Genomic DNA, 20,904 nt, shown 5'->3' with positions numbered 1-20,904 from the left:
CCCCTCGGTTGGGCTAGCCCCATACTACCCAGAAACGTCAACCGAGACGTCTCTGTTACCAGCTTTGCAGCTGGCCCTGGCAGTAGTCGAAACATGAAGCAAATCAATGTGTGAATGTGTGTGTCCGTTGGTTAAGTGGTGTGTAGCTAAAAACATTCTCACGGCCTCTAGTACATGTCGTGACTTAAACATAAGAACATATTATGGCTAAGGCTACAGTTATACACGTCGTAATAATAATATTAAACACTGTACAGCGCGGTGGCACAGGTTCGGGCCCCACCTGGGACCTTTCTGTGTGGAGTTTGCATGTTCTCCCCGTGCTTGCGTGGGTTCTCTCCGGGTACTCCGGCTTCCTCCCACAGTCCAAAGACATGCAGCTTAGGTTGATTGGTATCTCTAAATTGCCCATAGGAGTGTGTGTGTGTGTGTGGTTGTTGGCCCTGTGATGGATTGGCGACCTGTCCAGGGTGTACCCCGCCTTCGCCCGATTGCCGGCCGGGATTGGCTCCGGCCCCACCCGTGACCCCGCTCAGGGATTAAGCGGTAGAAAATGAATGAATGAACATATCTAGCTTTTTTCAGCAGATTTTGCCCCATTCAAATGAATGGGAAAAATTTTCACATCTTAATATCTTAAGCATACCTTCAGCTAAAACCACCACTTCAACTAATAACTATTCAGCAACTCTTCAGCTACCATAAACAGTTTTTTGATATTTTTTATGGTTTTTGCATAATTATCATTTACATTTTATGTCTCATTTCAGTAGCCACACTGTAGTAGTATTTTTCAGTGTATTAGACTACTCTTTCTTTCTCATACACACACACACACACACACACACAACACTACTTCTTTTACCTACTTTGCGGGGACCAATAGGAGAATGTTCATATCTTAATAAGTTCAGTATATTTTCAGCTAGAAAAGCCATTCTGGTATCAAAATGTTCAGGTTTTTCAGGACATTATGGTGTATATTCAAGGTTTTTTACAACTTTCATACCTTTGAAATATTTAGCTTTATTTTGAAACTTTTGCCCCATTCAAAAGAATGGGGGAAATTCTACTTAAGCATACTTTCAGGTATTTCAGGTATCAAACTGTTCACGTCTCCCAGGATATTCATGCTTCGGCTCAGAATTTTTATACACTTCACACTTCTGAAAAATTTAGCTTTATTTTGAAAATTTCCCCTCACTCAAATTAATGGGAAAATTGTACTTCAGCATACTTTCAGGTAGATATGCCTTTCAGGTGATCCTTCAGCACATAGACTCCACACGCATTTTTGACAGGAAATGCATTTCTCTAGTTAGAATTGATTCCTTTATTTGAATATATACTATCCTGTTTTAAGTTGGTTCAGTCATTGATCACTCTCTTACTGTCCAACCTTTGATTATTGATTATCTTAAAGTGTCTTGACTTAAGAAACAAATAAATGTGAAGGTTTGGTTCATCTTTTATTATGTGACAAGGTTCTCATTGCCAATATCACTATTCAAATATTCATCATGTGCATCTTCTCTCTCTGTTCATTAGATGTGTAAATATTGTAAATATATTACCAGATATCTGAGAGGATTTGTCCTGACTAGAGTGTGTGTTTGTAAATGTATTAATATCAGAGTCCCTAAAGTTTCCAAGAACAGCTTTATGTCTGGAAGAATATTTTATAAATTTTCAATCTAAGATTGCTACGCATGCTGCACAGTGGTGTTGCCTATAATGCCAACGACCCAATGGTACAATGGGCTATTTAAATCTATACAAAACCACCTGGAATGTTGTTATACTGAGCCAATTGCAGGTAATAGAACGTGTGTTTCCATGAGACTTGGCAGTTAAAAACATCCATTAAATGATTGCTGTGAAAGTCTGGGTGCTAAACACGCCTTTAAGCACATACACGCCAACTGTAGGCAGGTGATAATGGGATGGAATCGCGAACAGCTAAAGGTCATACATGTTATGTGTTAGTAACTGTGCTGCTGGTGGAGAATATTCTTCTATCAGGTTCATTTTAACTTGTGAAATATTAAAATGTACCAATAAAACATTAAAAACAAAACTACTGACTCCTAAAAAAAACCTTTCTATAATATTTTTATTGAGATCAATTCCCTATCTACCATTTAAATCTGTTAACGCATTCAAAAAATAATGAACTCACCTTAATAGCAGTAAGACTAAACAAGCGTGAAACTGAGGGAAATGTTATTTCTGAGGAAACAAAAAAGTTGTTTTTGAGTATGTGCACTGGATTTACTATGTTAAAGATAAAAATGCTTCAAAATATAGTGCCATTGTTATGCAGTGCCAAAGCCATCATTACACAGTCTTAAGCAAAAACATCGCATATCCTGTTTATGGTGATTTTAGCATTGCCACAGGGTTTTATTCATTGTGTCAAAGCAGCTTTGTTGTTGTATTTATTACCCTGCTTTACAGAGCTTTCAATGAATAAACTATATGAGCAAAACAACTGTAACACTGGGCCAGAGCATTAAACAGCCTACGCTGAGTAAAATATCATTGGCAAAACATTATTTGACTGTTGGCTCTTGCCATCTCCACCTTTCAGCACTGCAGCTGGCTTTAAATTCTGCAAATGCAATGCCAAGTCTCACAGCTTCCATCCCTGGCTCTGAATATCTGCGAGGAATTTGGACTAAATTCAACTTTTACACATTCAGACCTGTGACTGCAAAACATTTAACATATGATGAGAAAGTTAGGCCTTTAACTTGATTTAACTTGACATGCAGAAGCCACATTACAAGGAAGTTTAGGTGCGCGAAAGAAAATTCACACAAAAGAAAATATTCTGCAGGCACTCTTATGCAGAACAGGGAGAAAAGGCACAGAAACTCTTAATTTAGTTTTGGAATAATAGTTTCAGCTACTGACCACTTTCAAAGTCACCAAGTCTTTATCAGGGTGGAAATCATAAAAACAGACTGATTAAACGTGGTATTGAATTTAGACAATACAACATCACTAAATACTTAATCACATGTCTGGAGCATCCAATGACCAGCACTTTGACGAGGTTTTCTATCTGAAAATATCAAAACTGTGCATTTTTATGTCCTTGCCAAATACCTTTTTCATCCCACAAATGCTCCAAAATCCAAAAGAAAACCATAAAATACTCATATTTGAGGAGCTAAAAAAATTGGTTGAACAGTAAGTCAGTTATCATACAGTAACAACATCTGATTAATTTTCTTTTAAATGACTGATGAAGTGACTAATCATTTTTCAACTTGAAGAGTGCTTCATGGAGAACATTTTTGACACATTAGCCACGTTTTCAAGTCATCATTCAAGCAAACGTGTAAAAAAATATTAGTTTCCAGCTTATGAAATATCTCCAAATATTTTCTGCTTTACATTATTGAACTGAACATTGTTAAGTTCTAGACTGTTGGTCAGCCAAAACAATTTGACACTATAGACCTCGGACATTTTGCAGACTAAAAGAGTAATCAATTAATCAATAAAACAATGAACAGATTAATATAACCTTTCTTCTTGCTCTGATTACATAGAGAATGTTCAACTGTATTGTTTACTAAACAGGTCAGCACTACATGCAGTAGATTATTCTTAGAACTCCTTGTGCTTATATAAAGTACAGTATGTTCTCTGGTGTGTTCCAAGGGCCTATCTAAAAAAGCACAACTACACAACTACTGCATCTACTAGAATGAGTAGAAGTGTAGCCAATTCAAAGCCAATGCAATCAGAATTTTGTTTTCCCTCCCAGAACACATACAATTGTTTGTTATTGTGGTTCTAGTGTTGCTGCACCTCAGTAGATGCAGTAAAAGTCCGCCTCTCTTCCTGCTGCTCTTAGCTCCTCTACTTAGTCCCACCAGACATCTTACAGTGCTTTGCTCAGAGGACAGACAACCGCACATGCACATCTCATTAATTATGTCTCAGTTGAAATATCAGCCCAGAGCTCCCAGCCATTTGACTAAGGCAGAGGTAATGAAATCGCACAGAGCAAAGCTAAACAAGACAGCACAGGGACAGTGAACCGGTCTGGGGTTACCGGGTTAGGATGGAGTTAAATCTGAGGCTAAAGCCGGAGAGGAGGTGAAATGAAATTCCAGCTAAAATTTGGTGCTGTACAGCTGGGTGGGTCAGGCTAGGGTTTCAACAGAAAACACTATGGCTTTGTTTTCCAAAATCCTATCAGACATTCCTCAAAGAGAGCCATGACCCCAACTCAAGGGGAGCATGACAGCATTATGTGCTTGGAATTAGCTGAATAGTCTAAAACCAACGATCCCTACTTAGACAGCAATATCATATTAGCATGTCCAGTATTTAGAGCACCACAGATGAGCTTTTATCAATAATGTTTCCTAAATGTGAAGTATCGTGAAGGTCATGTCAATTAGATGTATACAGTAACAGCGATGACAGAGGGCTTGAGCCTCTGGAAGAGAGGGACAGATACAGCTGAGACCTGGTACTGAAGCCACATCAGCCATAAGTCAGTGACTGATTCTAGCAGAGGCAACAATGTTTTTGCCTTTGTGCAAATTGAAGAAACATAACCATAAATTTGCAAGTGGTGGATCAATACAGCCCTGACTTGGCCAAGTCTTGAGAAACATGTCCAAGAGAAACCGATAACTCCGATCAGAGATGGACTGGTAGACTGCTATTAATCTTCCATTACCAGCCACAAGTCGGTGGCCATTGCGAATGAGCTCAAGATGTTTAGTGACAGATCTGGCCATTAAAGCTCACAGTGATGTGTATACCTGGTGATCAGACAGATTGCTACGTGTATTATTGGTTCAATCATGACCATTCATCAGATGTGGGCCATTAGAGTGGTCACGTTACAAAGGGCGGCACCGCAGCCCTTTCCTTTCACCAACATGACTCTATATACTATATCACCAGCCACCAGGCAAACATATTCCATATTTCATCTCATATTGCTTACATGACACATCATTGATCGGTTGAGTTGGATTTCCAGCATTTTCTCCACTGAAAGATCTGCAGTTTTTGAATGTAACTCAAATAATGGCGTCATTGTAACCTAAAACAATGTTTAGTTAGGAGCAGGACAAGTGTTTCTCTTTTCATTTAAATGACAAGGAGAGGCTTGTGAATATGCTTAACAGTAATGTTCCCATTATGCACAGCAGCATCTCTGGAGACTACCCTTAAATATAGAGGTACTCAATCATGACGAGAGGAACCCATGTTGGAATGAAATGGGTCATACGATACTTTAAATAAATATGATAATGAGGCAGACACTACCGATTGCCTGTGGGGGTTACTTGTGTTACAGTATGTGGACAGAGCAGTAGGTAGACTGGAACTGAATCATACGGCTACAGTGGCAGGAGAAGAGAGCAGGACATTTAAAATGGGATGTGCTTCGCTGTGTATGCGTGAATGAGCTCGTTGTCTTTTTAGCATTCATTCATATGATCTGAGCTGTGCTCATGTCAAAAGAATATTATAAATTCCCCAGTGTTTTTTAAAGTTATATGTGAAATTTTTGTACAAGTAGTATTTGAAAAGCAACTCACGATGTCTTATGTGACACAAAAGTAATAACTGACTTCAGAAAAAAGTGATAAGAGTGCAGCATCTGGTGTCCTTTGCATCTATTAGGGCTCTTAAAAGGGTGAAAAATGTAAAGTTTACAGTGACCCTGTATAATTTGTGTTGAAGCACACACAAATAGCATTTACAGTCAATGGTGCATGTTAAAATTTGTATAAAAGATGGGTCATAATGTCAGCAAATTGACTGCATACTGCACATGCATCTACCTTATAGTAAGGACTGGGCTGCATATTTCTATCTGAACCCAACCTGTACCCAAGAATGTGGTGTCCGACCTTGACCTGAACCCGATAAGCTTATAGTATATAATATTCGAACCAGACCTGAGCCAAACATGGCTTAGTTTGTACGATGTTTTTCCACTTATCATCAAATGAAATAGCCATTTGAGCACTCCAGCTGTCTAACCTAAACTCTAAACTAAGTGTCCAAACCCGACCCAGACCACACAGAGTGTACTGTGCCTGTGTGCACTTTATTACTTATGAGTTACATTTTTTATTTGTGAAAGGAAAATGTTATGCTATTCCTTCTTTTCAAATGACATAGTCTTGCTTTAAAGAGAACAAATATGCCTCCATCCATGTGTAAGATTGTACAAAATCAGATTCCAGTTACTGAAGTGGATGCTTGAAAAAGCCTTTAGTAAACATGGGCCTAATACATTGTAAAACACCAACACCTATCGGTATATTTGCCTCAGCCACATAATTTACTGTTGTTCATGAATAAAAAAAGAAGCTGAAGGAACGATGCCTATTAGGAATACATTTGGACTAAAAAGATGGCTGCTGTAAGCTGGGCTCTTCCCTCTCAGTGGGGGTTACAATTATCTCTCACTGAGCAACCCAAGGAGCTCAGTGGGGGTAATGTCCTTCTGACAATGAGATCTACGATACATACAGTGCAATTTGTCCTAAAGCACTGTAGATGCTCTGGTCTCTAAGGCATTGTATAAAGGATTAAAAGGTGCAATAAGTCAAGTGTTTGGAATGATGTCACTTTACATGAGGGTTAGATGTGTGTGTTAGTGTGATTTGGATTTTGTTACACATCATATATTGATCTGTGATGTGATCCTGCTCCACTATATGAGGGTTCCTCCATCACCAGAGCGCGGCTAAACCGGTCTGATAAGTCCGCAGTAAAATTTTATTTTCTTCACATTGAGTATTTTTAATGAAAACTATTTGATAAATTTGTTGTTCTGTTAGCAACCTCATTTATCATAGATTTTAGTTTTTTAGTTGTTTCTAAAGGTGGTTCTCAGAGACTTTTCCTGCCTGAAAAGAAAGAATGGAGCTCTGAACATGTGTCACTTTTTGGAAAAAGCATGGTCACGTTTAAAGCTGAGAACCAACACAAAAGCTACAGTGAATGTTACACAATTATAAAATGACTATGCAATTAGACTATTCTATATTGTGACAATCACAAATGATTCTATATGTTTTTGCAGTGCTCACATCTTTGTGGTTACAACAAATCACAAAAGCCTAATTAAGCCAAATCATTCAAAAAACTAATGTAGTATACCCAATTTAAAAAACATGGAGCGAGCATACATAAATATTTCTTTGACTGAGCAGATCCGCTGAAACAGTGACCCAATATAAAGCATGTGGAAAGGTCCCTGGTGTTTGTGTTTTGCTTTGTAAATCAATGCACTTTCCCATATTGATTTTGAATACAACGCTTCTTGTGCATGTTACAAGGTTACAAGTTCTGTGCTCATGTGTGCCACCTTCTCCAATACTGGCCCCTTAGCTGTAGACTTGCAGGAATACTGTTAGCTTCTGGGAGATTTCAACCTGATTTTGTGTCCACATGTTGGATACGACCTTCGGGGCAGGACCTCTAAGGCTCACAAGGCCCTGAAAACAGCCCTAATTCCTGGTCCTGAAATCCAATCCACTCCTTTGTGTGTCTCCATGGATCCTGTGTTCTTATCAGCTCCTCCAGGATGAGAAACCGCCAATACAACAACCACACAGAAAGCAAACTGTTCCTTCCCCCTACTTCTCATATCAACATGACCCATCTTCACACAGAACCAGCCCTGGTCAGATGGCAATTAAAACCTCAGCCCTCCAGTAGAGGGGTGTGTATGCGCGAACCACAGATCTATAAACTTGATTTCTATCCATTCACCTCTTGCAGTCTCCCATCGACACCCCAGCTCAGGAGGCGTCGGCTGTGTGGCCTGCATGCTCGCTGTAATTACAATCATCTTTGCCAGGGATGCATTACATATGACAGAAAAGAACTGAGCTGTGATACTTGTGATCCAGTCACTAATGAATGAGCTGCTTTATAAATAACTACAGCTGCAGCCACTGGAGTTTTAGCATTATTAATATCTCAGTAATAGATGAGCTGTACATTGCAATAAATAAATAAATAAATAAATAAATAAATCTGCTGTTTAAATTAAGAAAAAAACCATCTGAATAAAGAATCATTCATTTCAGTTAAATAAAGGATAAGACTGGTGACAATTTTCTTACTGTCAACACATCTCATAAAAAAAAAAAGAATTGATTTGACTAACATGTATGTCTTATTTCTCTGCGCTATCGAGCATCACTGCCATCCAAAAACTATTAAAGACACATCAGTGAGCCACAGTGTTGGAGTGGCTGGCATGTTCCTTCACCGTTCTTTCTTTACATGCACACGCTGGATTATTTTGACTCAGTCCCACATACTGCACACCGTGGCATACTGAAAATAATTATTTTAATAAAATAAAAATAAAAAACTAAAAACATTTTTAAAAAATAGCACTGGAAACTAGCATAATTAATTTTTTAGTAACAAACAACATGGATAACAAGAAACTACAGCTGTGTTCAGACCATTTCTGCATGCAACATCTGTGCTCTTAAATAAAAGTTTATATAATTAAAACTCCAAAGTGTTGCTTTGTGAGAGTTGTGCACTCCCCACAGTACACTGCAAGGCCCTTTTGTTGTAGAGGATATACAAAAATAAAATCGACTCCACAGAGTCTCCACACCTTTTCCATTGACTAATGATGGCCGTGGAGAGAGACAAAGATTTAACAAGCAGACAGACAGCGATCCACTTCCAGGTCAAACTTTAACAATCCTCTTAATGGGCAAATCCTAGGTCAGAGTTTAACAAGATGTGTTGCAAGACACAGTGAAGGAGCGCACATGAGCCAGCAGTGTCAAACAGACACTGGCAGCAGTGTCATTTTATTACAGAGGAGAGGGTGGATAACTGGGCTTGTTATGAGAGTTGTATATCCTGATCTGACCCCCTGTTTATAGTTTGCCTACAAGACTTAATTAATGTTTTACAGCCAACTGCAACAGTAATGACATGTTAACACACTGACAGAAAACAATATAGATGCTGCATCTGTTGTCTGTGCTGTATTAGTGGAAATGAGGAACCCCTTATGTATGAATGTTTCAGACCAGCCTTTTTAAACATACAAATTACAAATTGTGCTTTGCACTGTATTCTATGTTTAATGATTCTGTTGGCATGCCACATTAGTGAATGGGGGGTGGGGGGGGGAATAGATGTCCCTAAAAACTCTGAACACAATTATGCTTTGATATCAGGTTCTTAAAATAAAGACAGGAGACACAGTGGAGCAAGCGGCCCAGCAGGACGCAGGGTCTCTTGGCGCTGGTGGTAAATGAGCATCCATCTCTCCTCCTTTCTCAGTACATTACAGGATAACTTTTCCTGCTCCAAAAACCCAGAAAATGCACTTAACTTTCATTTACTGATATCCCATCACCCTGGCTCATTAAAGATTTATGCCCACCACCACCAAAGCCCGTGCCTCTTTTTCAGCTTTCAAAAGGTGAGCAGGACATTTAATACTCTACCCACCAACGAAGACTAATGGTTACCTATGAAAGAATGATGACATTTGGAAATATTTTGTTTCTTTCCATTACATCAACATGACAATTAGCATATATATATATAGTGACAGAGAAATGTAATCTGGTCCTTTTGTTTTTTCTGGTGGGATTTGCATTATGCATGTTCTTCATGAGCAGCAGAATGTGAATGTTCTGTCCTCTTTATTTGTGTGCTGTGTTATAACGAGGCTCCTTTGGAAAGAAGTGCTGTATATCTCAGAACAACTATCCAATTAAAATGCTGAATAAAAATGACAAATAATACAAAACAGACATTTCCTGACAACAGAATATGTCTAAGATAATAGATAGGATATTAGAGATGGGTATTAAACCAGAGCTTTCAGAGAGGTGGTGCAGATGAGAGAGACAGAAAACAGAGCAGGATCTGTTCTTGCCTTTCATCCTTGCTACTTGTTTGGCTGCAATGTCTGCTGCTCAGTGCAGGCGACTATACCAACAATGTGTCTGACTGGACTGGAATGCAGGCATTTCTCACCAATACAGAAACTGAAAAGATCAGCATCTGAAGGGCATGTATACATTAAATATTGGAAAAAAAAACATTAGTGCCATTTCTTGCACAATTACTACATTCAGAAAGAAGAAAAAGTCCGATTTTCAACACAGTCGCGCAGTGTGTGAGCCCTGTATCTGCTCGGCTTGAAGAGCTATTTTTAGTCTTTTATCGAAAGCTTTTGATATCTAATGCCAAGGATCAGACTGACAGAAGCAATAAAGAGGAGTGTATACATAGTGGGCACATACATTTTCCCAACATCAGAGGGGGAGCCTGCTAAACTGTACAAATTCCCAGAACAACAACAAAATTGGAGGTTATGATCTCCAACCCTGGATATTTTTGATGTTAGAGGGGAGGTCTGAAACATAATATTGTGCCTAACACAGTATTTACTGAGAGGGTAGGTGACTTACACCATCTGTTTATGAAGCAACAGGCTCAGGCAGACACTCTGCCAGCAAGAAGGCACAAGGTCCCCTGGCTTATCTTGGTAGAGGTGTGCTGCTGCTCCTCAGCACCAGCGAGGTGGAACGATAAACATAATTAAATTGAGTTGGATTACACAAAATGGATCGGATCAGCTGGGAAGACGGAGAAGCTAATCCAGTGCAATCCTCTCTATAGAGGTGCCAACCACACAAAATGACATAAATAAAGAAGAGGAAGAGGGAAGTGGTGGCTGTCACGGGGAAATCAAGGCAGGTGTACAGAGAGGAGCCCTTCAAGGAAAAACAGCTGCAAAGTCAAATATGAACTCTAACGGTGCAGTTTAGTAAAGAGAGTAAGAAACTGAGCTGAAAACACTCGTCATTTTCTACTGAAACTCAAGCAAAAATAATCATTGAAGGATGTTACTCTACGTGTGCGGGGCTGCAATGGGTTTGGAAAGCTTCCATAGTGTCAAACATGAATAAGCAATAATTTACACCACTGCTGTTGTGGCAGGAAGCGAGAAATCACACTTGTCTTTTATCACAGCAGTGATGACAGTGATTGAGTCCCTCTAGCTTTTCACCTGGAAGTACAGTATGCACACACTGAAAATGGGTTTTAATTTCAGAAGATGAGACTGAAAGCAGGGGTCAGCAGCAGCAGAGTTTCTTTTTTTTATTTATTACGAACACATGTACAACAGCACTCTCATAACCACCCATTTACTTTTTTCAATTTCAACTCACATTCTATTCCACTTCTCCATCTTTGTCCCCCACCACCAAGAGATTGCATTTTCCCTTTTCTAACTGACTTTGGTACAATCCCCTTAGAAATAAACTCTCCCTGGGGAAAGACACTCTTACTTTCTCTACAGCCCTGCCAACCTGCTCCTACCCTCCCTTTCTTTTCTATCCCCATCTCCTTTTGTCTCTCAGCCCCAGGCACAGTAAACAGATTGATACAGCCTCAGGGGTTTCTTCTGCTTCTCAAACTAATCCGGTGTAATCCTAGTCTGTCTGTGCCCTGTCTTGGGCAGCACTGCGCAACACTTTATTAACCAATGAAATGATGATTAATGGATGTAAGTGTTGCAGGGAACTGTAAAAAAAAAGAAGTTATATTGTTGAAGACACAGGCTCCCCTCCATATTATTGCATTTAAAGATATAAACTGCCTGGTGCTGAATTTAATGTAGCTGTAGCACCAAATATCAAATAATGTTGAGCACAATAAGGTGGCATTTAACACCAATTTATAGTCTTGTTTACACAAATTTTAATTTTACTGTTTTTGATAGCTTTAGGCTACATGGGAACTCTGGCATTTTTGTAAAGGAAAAAAAAATTCTGTTGTAGAAAAACTCAAGGGTAAGGTATCAAAAAGAAAAGTACAATTTGGTCGTACCAATATAAAGACAAATTGAAACTATAGCTGTAGCAGTATACACCTTTCAATCTCCTTGCCAGAGATATGGAATATCACTTTTCAGCATACTCCTGCCTGAACAAGTGCACTTTGCATTATTTAAGCTGCCCTGGCTGGCCGCGTTAATTGAGAGTCTCCTCTTAGATAGCCATCCTAGCTCACAGCTCGAGACAGGCCCGTAGCCATGTATTGATGCAGGTGGAGGAGGAAAATGCACATTTTGCGGCATTTGAATTATGAATGCAGCATTCATACTAGGGCAGCATGTTCCACATGGAAATTTGACAGTCTCAACATTAAATCAACAAACTGAGCCCAAGGCGAGCGCTGCACCAGGTGGAGACTGCATCTCAAGTACTGATGAAGGTGCAAGAAAGGACCAATGAGCCACCAGATGGAGAGGGGTAAATGCAATTAATAAACTCTGTCTTCTAGCATGATGCTCTAAAAGGGGTTTGAGAAGAAAACAGGTCCAGAGGATTTTACAGAATACAAGTACTGCTGTACAAAATGAACTCTAAATATTCAGATATTCACTGTAAAGCAGGGACTAATATGACACCTGAAATATGGTAACAATTCAAAAACAACAGCCTACCTTATCTTTAAAAATAGAAGCTTTTTTCTTTTGTCACCTCCTTTCTTAACAAAATATGCTAAACTTCTTAGTGCATCAGTGTTTAATATTTAATGTTGTGTTGTTTAATGTTTAATCACATAATCACATAATTGTGTATAAAATGAACAGTGAATAAACAAGATTAAAGAAGAATCTGACCAGGCCTATGATGCTTCCACTACCTGATGCTATGGACACATTTCAGACAGTATGAGAAGTCTTCTTGTCACTAAGCCCTGTAAAGGAAACAGGTTATTGTACTGACAGTTAATTAAAGCTTTTGTACACGTCAGGATGTTAATTGTTTATTGTATTTCATCCACTTTTTTTTTCCCTCTGGCTACTTTCCATTTGTTAGACAGGCTTAATTATGCCCACCCAGGTGAAGCTGAGAATGACTGCACTGGCTTTCTTCCAGCACTGTTAGGATATATTTGATTACTTCTCTTTAATAACTACTGCAATTGTTTGTTTACATGCAGAGGAACACAGATGGCTCATGTTAATATCCCAAGATTGACAATTTAACTGTTTTAAATCATGCCAAGTGCTGTACCTGAGAGAGAAAATGGCTAAATAGCAGCATCATCGGCTCATTGTAGCTGCCAAGACTAGTGAGAACATGCACTGCAGATTAGCAGTGAAATCAGTGCAGCCACCTGACTGGCTGCGTCTGTAAACGAGGGGCTGTTAGGTTTTATAGCCTGGGTCTGCCTGTGTTAGTCCTGGCCTACATTTCACCCCTGGATTCCAGCGGGAGCTGCTGCAGAGCAGAGACAGAGCTCTGCAAACCCCTCCACCACCACAGCGCCGCTCGGCTACCTTTCACTGCTTGTCTGAATGCAAAGTGGGTTTCTCGAGCTCCCCCGTCTGCCCTCTTACAGTTCACTTGCAAGTTCATTACATCTGCAGGTCAAATCACCAGTCAGATCCTGGCCCCAGACAGGTTCAGCACCGTGGCTGCGCCTCCACCTCTCTGTGTGGCTCAGTGTATCGGCCAGCTGCAGATCCACAGATCATTATCGCTATCAAGGGCTGTTTCCCCAACAAAACGATATCTCTGCCTTTGCTCTTGCTCAGGGCAAAACTCTAGCACAACTAAAATACCCCTCTGTTCTGGTGATGAGATGGAAATGTATGACTTAACAATGTGGCATCATTGTCTGAAATAAGGATTCTTTCCCACACCTGCTCAGTTTGTACAGAGAATGTTTTTTTTTTTTTTTGGTGCTGTCCTTTGTGGGTAAGCTAGCTGAGACTCTTAATATAATTCAAACACTGTGCTTGGCTCCTGCTGTGGAATATCCAATTAAAAAGCACTAGATATGGAGCTTATGTGCAGCACTGGCGGTACAATGTCCAAACTGGCCCAGAGGTCCTGAAACACTCAGACTGGGCTGCATGCTGCTCTGCAGCCACACACTCAACACAGAGGATGCTTCTGGTACACAGAGACACTGAATGATTTTGACTGTTTTCTTGAAATTTCACACAAAGGTAATGTGCATTATACTTTTATGCAGAATATAAATCTATTGGAATGGTAAAAAGCTTAATAGCTGAAGCAATCACAACAATCTTAATGATGGTTATGGTTATGTGAGGTAACCTACTCTGCATCAAATACAGAACTATAATACCAAACAAAATACAAAAACCTAAATGTTGTTGATTCTCTTGATTTTGCCACAGAGTGTAACACTCGAGTCTAGAGCTTAAATGCTTATTCAAAAACCAGACATTTGGTCAGGAGGGCAGTTACATGGACATTACAAAGAGGTGCAAGACTACTGGAAATCAGCATCAGTGAAGAGAGTAATGCCTGCACACTGACTCTGAAAATTAACAGTATACAAAAGCTTTTTGAAAAAAATGGTCAACACTGTACTGTACACAAATGGGGAATTAATATTTGGCGATATCACCTGACAGCACTTTCACTCCTCACACTGTAGATTAAATTGATAAATGAAGAGAATAATAACAATAATTTGAGCAAAAGCACACTGTGCTAAATTTTTCAGAAATTTTCAACCACATTATCATGATGTAGGAGGCTAGAAAGTTTTTTTTTTTTTAAATCAAGTTTCAATGAATTAATTTGAATGAACCATATTTCCTACAATACACTGCAGAATTACTGTTATTCCATTATTTGTGGTAAAATGCTACTGCTGTAAGCTAAACAGCCTTTGCACCAGTTTTACACATATTCCTTAGTAGATGCTGTGGAGTCATAACTAGCACGACTTACGAGCTTTCTCAGTCTTGCGTTAGCAAAGACAACAGCCAGAATAATAAAATGAGCAATATATTTTTCTACTGTTTTCAAGGTCAAGAGGTCCCTCATCATTATGCTGCTCTGGGGTTTTCAGTCCAGTAGCTTACCAGTCCTGCTCGTCTTTTATTTTGGCTTACAATTTTTCTCCAGCTCCAGGAGTCAGCCGCTGACTGTATGGGGCTTGTCACCGGCTTCTTGTGGGAGAAGAGCTCTGCGAATGACCCAGACTTATCAAAGCTGCCCGCACTGTCCCCCAGCTTTGAACACAACAATGCTGCCTCTAATGTCTCCTGAATGGAAGTCTCTCCAGACCTGGAGTAATCTCATATTCGCCATTTGCACACAGTATAACTCTAGTTACTCTGTTCCCTGCATCCCCTGCCAGTGGCATAATAAGTCCAGAGCTCATCAGCAAGATGGCAGAAGAAGTGCTCTATTAAGCTGCATCGTGTTCCATCTGTTGTGTAAGAGAGAGATAACAGTATTTACAGTTTTGGAGTTGTGCTAGACTTGTTGTGGTAGACAAACTTTGCGCACCGCAGAGTTGTGCTTACTTCACAAAATGTCATGGATTAATTCTGCTGCTTGTAATGGTCTCCTACTGCAATTTTTGCCCCAACTAGAAATATGACAAACTAACTTTAGTGGAACTGTTGTATCCAGGACTTGTTTTAGGTAAAAATATCTTAGTGTTAAACACAGAGAGAATACATACTCTCATATTCTTTTTGGCTTGTCCCGGCCCATACTCTAAGTATTCCGTCCTTTTTATTTCATTTTCTGGAAATGCTAATATTTGTTGTAATTCTACAGAGGACCAGCAGTGTAGATAAGAGACTGTCAAGGAAGTGGTTGGTAAATGTCTTTCAAATGGCATTAAGTATTCAGTGCTCTTCTCTCTCTCTGTCAGTGAGCATGTTCCTATGAAAAAAAAAGGCTAACCCAGATTTGAATAACAAAACTAGGTGATAAGAAAAAGCGCTGAGTAAAACACAGTCTTATCTACCATAAGACTGAAATGAATTCACTCTACTGTACATGAATCAGCTCCCTGAAAGATGCATTAACCTTAGTCTGTTCTTGCACACAGGACCTCAATATGCAACTGATATTGACAAGGCCATTACATCCATTACTCCAACATACAGTACAATGAATGAATAAAAGACAGGGATTCTGAGTACTGTACAAAGGTATTCATTGTAGACATCACTGTATCCAAAGGTGATAGTAAGTATACTGTATAAGAGTTAAAATTAAAATCATAGCTTTTACATGTTTCATTCTCCATACTACAGTGAAGAAAGTGCCTTAAAAAAGCACATTGCAATAGTTTTTAATACTAGAGTATCAGGACATAGCAGTCCTGCCAGTTTCTGTAATGTCAGGATTCCTCAAATAGACCAACCGATAACAGTGTGACCACAAGACCTAGTTTCATTACATTAAATTTGATTATGTTATAAAGAGGAAGATTTTTGCATAGGGATCATGTGATAAATTTAAAATAGTGGTTCAACCATAAATTAACTACGGTATTTTAAGGTATGTGCCTGCTTCACATTTGTGGGGACTTGCTGCTTTTGTACAGTGAATACCCCTAGATTTTGGACCGTTGACCAGACAAACAAGACATTTGAAGTCGCCACCTTGGGTTTTAGGAAGTTGTGAGGAACATTTTATAGACTAAAAGGATAATTAGTTAATCAAGAATATAATCAGCAGAATAACTGGTAATAAAAATAAGTGTATTCATACTGGTGGTTTGGAAGGTTAGATAGTATCATCTGAAAAGTCGTTCTGTTTGTCACTTTGGTAAACTCCAGCAAGTAAACAACATAAAAATTAAATCATGCTTCACTTTGCTGGGGCCCCTTTGCAACCCATTTTAAGGAATATTTGAGGTCCCAGATTTGAGAAGCAGCAAACAGATGGGACATGGCTCTTAAAATAAAAACTGCCTGGTGCAGGAGCTGCAGGTGGAGGCTGGACAGAATTAGTTACATTGCAGCACAACTGTTTAGAGTCAAGTAATGCTCTTTGCCTGTTACCGTTAAAGCCAACCACAGTCTGTTAGACTAGACAAAGCCCATGAGTGGTACTTGAAGGATGCACTTGGATGCTGTTAACAGTGCGCTTCCAACATGAGGAGTTCCACAGGGCTGCATCTGAAGAAGTGTTTGCAATATTCCGACAGCTTCAAAGCAGAAGGCTGTGCAGCGGATTAATTAAAATGTCTATGACTGCTGCTGCTGCTCTATCCATTCGAAATTCCATTTGAATCACGTCCATGTCTTCAAAGGAGGAAACACATGTACATTTGAATAAAAGTGTTTATTCCGCTTCTTTCACCACAACTTACACATGTCTGTATGGGACAGAGCTGAGTGCAGTGTGCAAAGAGGCTTCACTGCTGCTTCCATTCATAAACTGGAGGCACACTGTTATACCATTTCATATAGGGGCTTTCTACATACATGTTAACTACCTTCATTAAAATCTTCTATGTCTGTGCTGGTTTAAAACTAAATTTTAAAAAAATAATTTTAGTATTCATGATCTTATGGGCCCAAGTTTTGTCTAAATCACAGGAAAAAGTTTGCATCTTCTGATTTGACTAATGCAGCAGGTACAGTGTTTAGTCAAACCTGCCCCGTTTTACTGAATTTTACACCACAGAAGGCTGACTGGCACCTCTGTTGCCTAACAGCTTGGCAAAACAGATATGGAGCTAAAAGGACCTTGTGTGACCAAACAGGAAATTGTACAAATCTCTTATTTTTAACTTGAAGTAGGCGGGCTGGTGGTGTCATGTAGCCTGCAGCCCAAAGCCAAACATTAAACTGAACGGTGTGGTGCAGACTCGAACGGTTTTCACACAGCTCAGCTGTTTCTTTTAGTATTTTAACCACGGATATTTACCTTGTTCCAGTAGCCGCAGGGAGTGCTGAAAAGACGGATCCAACGTGTCCTTCTCAGCCATGAGTTCCGGCAAGTACTTTTCGCTCCCCATTTGGTCCTGGGCTTTGTGCTCCAAGTAAACAACTCAAATGGAAAAACGACTCAAATAAAAAACAAAACTTGTTCAACGTCCAAAGGGCTCCCAGTTAGGGCACCGCCAGATATCTGAGAGGCAAAAACGCGAGCGATACTGTCACTCGCGCTCGCGCTACAAAAGCATAGTCCTTGCGGAACACACACACACGGGCTGCGCGCGCGCACACACAACGTGTGGTCAAATGAGACCGGGAGGTTTTATGCCATCAAAGTGTTGTTCAGCACGCAGAGCACCGTTACGCATCACATCCGGAGCGAGGTTCCCTCTCCTCTCGGGGTCGAAGGCTCTTGGAAGCTCCCTCTGTTGTACCTAGTGCTAAACAGAGGCAGCGGCAGATATTGGTCGCTTGTGCGCAACACTCACCCGGTAGAAGAGGCGGGGCCACACGTCGGAGCTGTCCGCGGTGCTGAGTCCTGTCACGGCCATATCATTGTCATAAACGCACCATGAACAGGGGTGGTAACTCACAAAACTGAGACAGGGCAGAGTACTGCCTGCATGGATGGATTACTGAATGGGACACTCAGGCACAAGCCCGGGGACCCAAGGGGCCAGGTGGCCCCTGGAGTTTGCCTGCAAATTATCCCAGAAAGGGGGAAAAAGGCAGAAATGAGGCAAAACAACCGCAAAGACATACACAAATATATATACAGTAAAGGGAGGCAAAATGACTAAAGGGAGACACAAAATGTCTGCCAGGGGATGCTAAGCAACTGCGAGGAAATGCAAAAATGACTATAAAGCCATGCAAAATGTCCGCAAAAAGACACAAAACGTCCCCCAAGACAGGCTAAACAGCTGCAAGAGAGGCAAAATGACAACAAAGAGACAAAATCTCTATAAAGACATGCCAGAAGACCACAAAAATAGACCCCAAATCTTCAAACACATGTCTTTCATACAAGCTTCCTACTTGTATGAAATGTTAATGATAGACATAGTGTCTATGACTGCGCTCATATTACTGTCGTTTCATGTCACTTTAATATTGTGCAGCACAGAAAGTCCAGTAAATGTATTGTGGATGGAAAGTTAGAACTTATTTGCATGATTTCATCATTTCCATTATTCACCACCAGCCCCACATCTATCTCAAAGAATGAATCTGAGTAAAAACTGATTTAATGACCAATTTCAACATAAATGTGATACACATAAATTGACTAATTTAATCTTGATTAATTGCATGATTGTCTATAGCTAACTCCAATTAATAACAAATTAATCACACACTGTTTATCTGTTCAGTGTTGGAAAGTAAAGAAGTACATTTACTCAAGTACTGTACTTAAGTACAATTATGAGATATCTGTAGTTGAGCATTTTCACTTTGTTACTTCATACTTTGACTTCACTACATTTTAGAGCCAAATATTGTACTATTTACTCCACATACAGAGACCTTTGTTGTGATTTGGGAATATACAAATAAAATTGAATTAAAACTGACCATGAATTGCCTCTATTTAATGTTAATGTCTGTCAGCTGTCAGTCCTGGATCAGCTTATTCATCTGTGCAGTACACCTCCGTATTGTTCAAAAACAATTAAAAACATGTCAGTGAATTACACCACTGCACTGGGTGATGTTTCTTCATTAGCAAATCCCAAACAAAAACTAGAGGAAAGTAAAATAAGAGAGCTTGTGCAAGATCTGAGCATGTGCAATTGACTGACTTGTGCTAACTTCGAGAAATCATGGCTGCACAGAGACTTTGGGGCTACATCTTTGGGTCTGGGGGGATTCATAATGAAAACAAAAAACAAGCTTATCCTTTAAGCAAACCTAACTGAATCTAAGACAGAATGCCAACTAAAAAGCATCCAGTCAAATAAGATAATACACTGACAAAATAAAGTGTGTGCTGTATGAAACCCAAACACTATGACTGCGACTATAAGATGAAAATGTACTAACACCGTGACAGTGTGGTCTTCACATCATTGGGGATGAAAATGCTACATATTTCATCAGTACATACTGTATATTGTGTACCCACATAGAAATGACCCCTGAGAACTGCTGACAGACCAACCAGCAGATGCAAACTAACCACTCATCAGCTGAGGGACCCTATACACACAGATGACTCAGACATGCGTTATATTTTTGGTGTGAACCGAGTAACAGTTTACTGACCTTCATAATACATACAACTGTTATATTGAAAAGGCTTTTATATTCAGATATTGGATGTTAGAAGCAGTACAGTGGGCCCGTTGTGTTAGAACAGTACAACTACTGGAACATCTGGAAAAGCTACATACAGTAACTGTTCTCTTTGCTCATTTAAGCTATTGATTAAGATTGCAAGACTCCTTAGGTTACTTTTACTTGTTAGTCCCACCTGTCAGTAGTTCTCAGGAAATCCATTCACTTTAGCATAGGTTGAGCAGGGCTTTCTCCTGGGCGTGTTTATGAATTCATCAACTAAGAAAAACCCTGATGCATGGAATGCACAGCCACATAAAACCTTGTTCATTAGTACAGCCAAACTTCAGTTTTGTAACAGAGAACAGACGGTGTCACCAGTGTCAGTTAATGACAGCCATAGAGCTTATCCAGAAATGTAAATGTAAAGATACAGCTGCATCCAGGTCCATCAGACATCATGAGCCTTGCAGTTCCTGGAAACATACAATGAATGCAAAAGTGCTTTTGTGAAGAATTTAGTGTATTTAACAACCAAGCAAAACAGGATTTGTATACAAGCTTCATATTTGTTAGAAAATGTGGAAAACAGATAAGAATTCTGTCAATATTTGTGGAGGATGCTGAGGTAGCCTCAGGTGGGCGACTATCTGTAGGCTGATCAGCACTGGTTATATAAATGAGATTTTTTTTCTTTCCATTCTATTTCAACAACTTGGAGAAAACGTGACCCAGGGGCTAAAACCAAGATGAGTTTATGTATATTTATCAACATTATATCCTCCGTGAACTTTGGAATGTGCTGTTGGTTATTTTGCTTTTATGGCTTGATTTGTGCTCTGGAATAATCGCTCTGGGCATTTATGATTATTTTGATATATATA

General features: G+C 39.6%; 1 protein-coding gene across 2 annotated transcripts in view; it reads right to left on the bottom strand.

Annotated features, from left to right (window-relative positions):
* khdrbs3 (KH domain containing, RNA binding, signal transduction associated 3) overlaps positions 1-18,306 on the bottom strand; it is a 115,107-nt gene extending 96,801 nt beyond the window's left edge. Inside the window, exon 1 of one of the 2 annotated variants that reach the window (XR_002276125.1) lies at positions 17,733-18,306. Coding sequence is in view for 1 of the 2 variants with exons in the window: in XM_020614942.1 (XP_020470598.1) it covers positions 17,733-17,823 (91 nt within the window). In the remaining variant the exon portion in view is untranslated. The remainder of the gene's footprint in view (positions 1-17,732) is intronic. The other variant, XM_020614942.1, reaches the window with a different exon arrangement.
* Between the last annotated feature and the right edge of the window lie 2,598 nt (positions 18,307-20,904).

This window comes from Monopterus albus, unplaced genomic scaffold (assembly GCF_001952655.1).
Source record: "Monopterus albus unplaced genomic scaffold, M_albus_1.0 scaffold154.1, whole genome shotgun sequence".
NCBI classification, from domain to species: Eukaryota; Metazoa; Chordata; class Actinopteri; order Synbranchiformes; family Synbranchidae; genus Monopterus; species Monopterus albus.
This window is presented reverse-complemented; position numbering and strand designations above follow the sequence as displayed.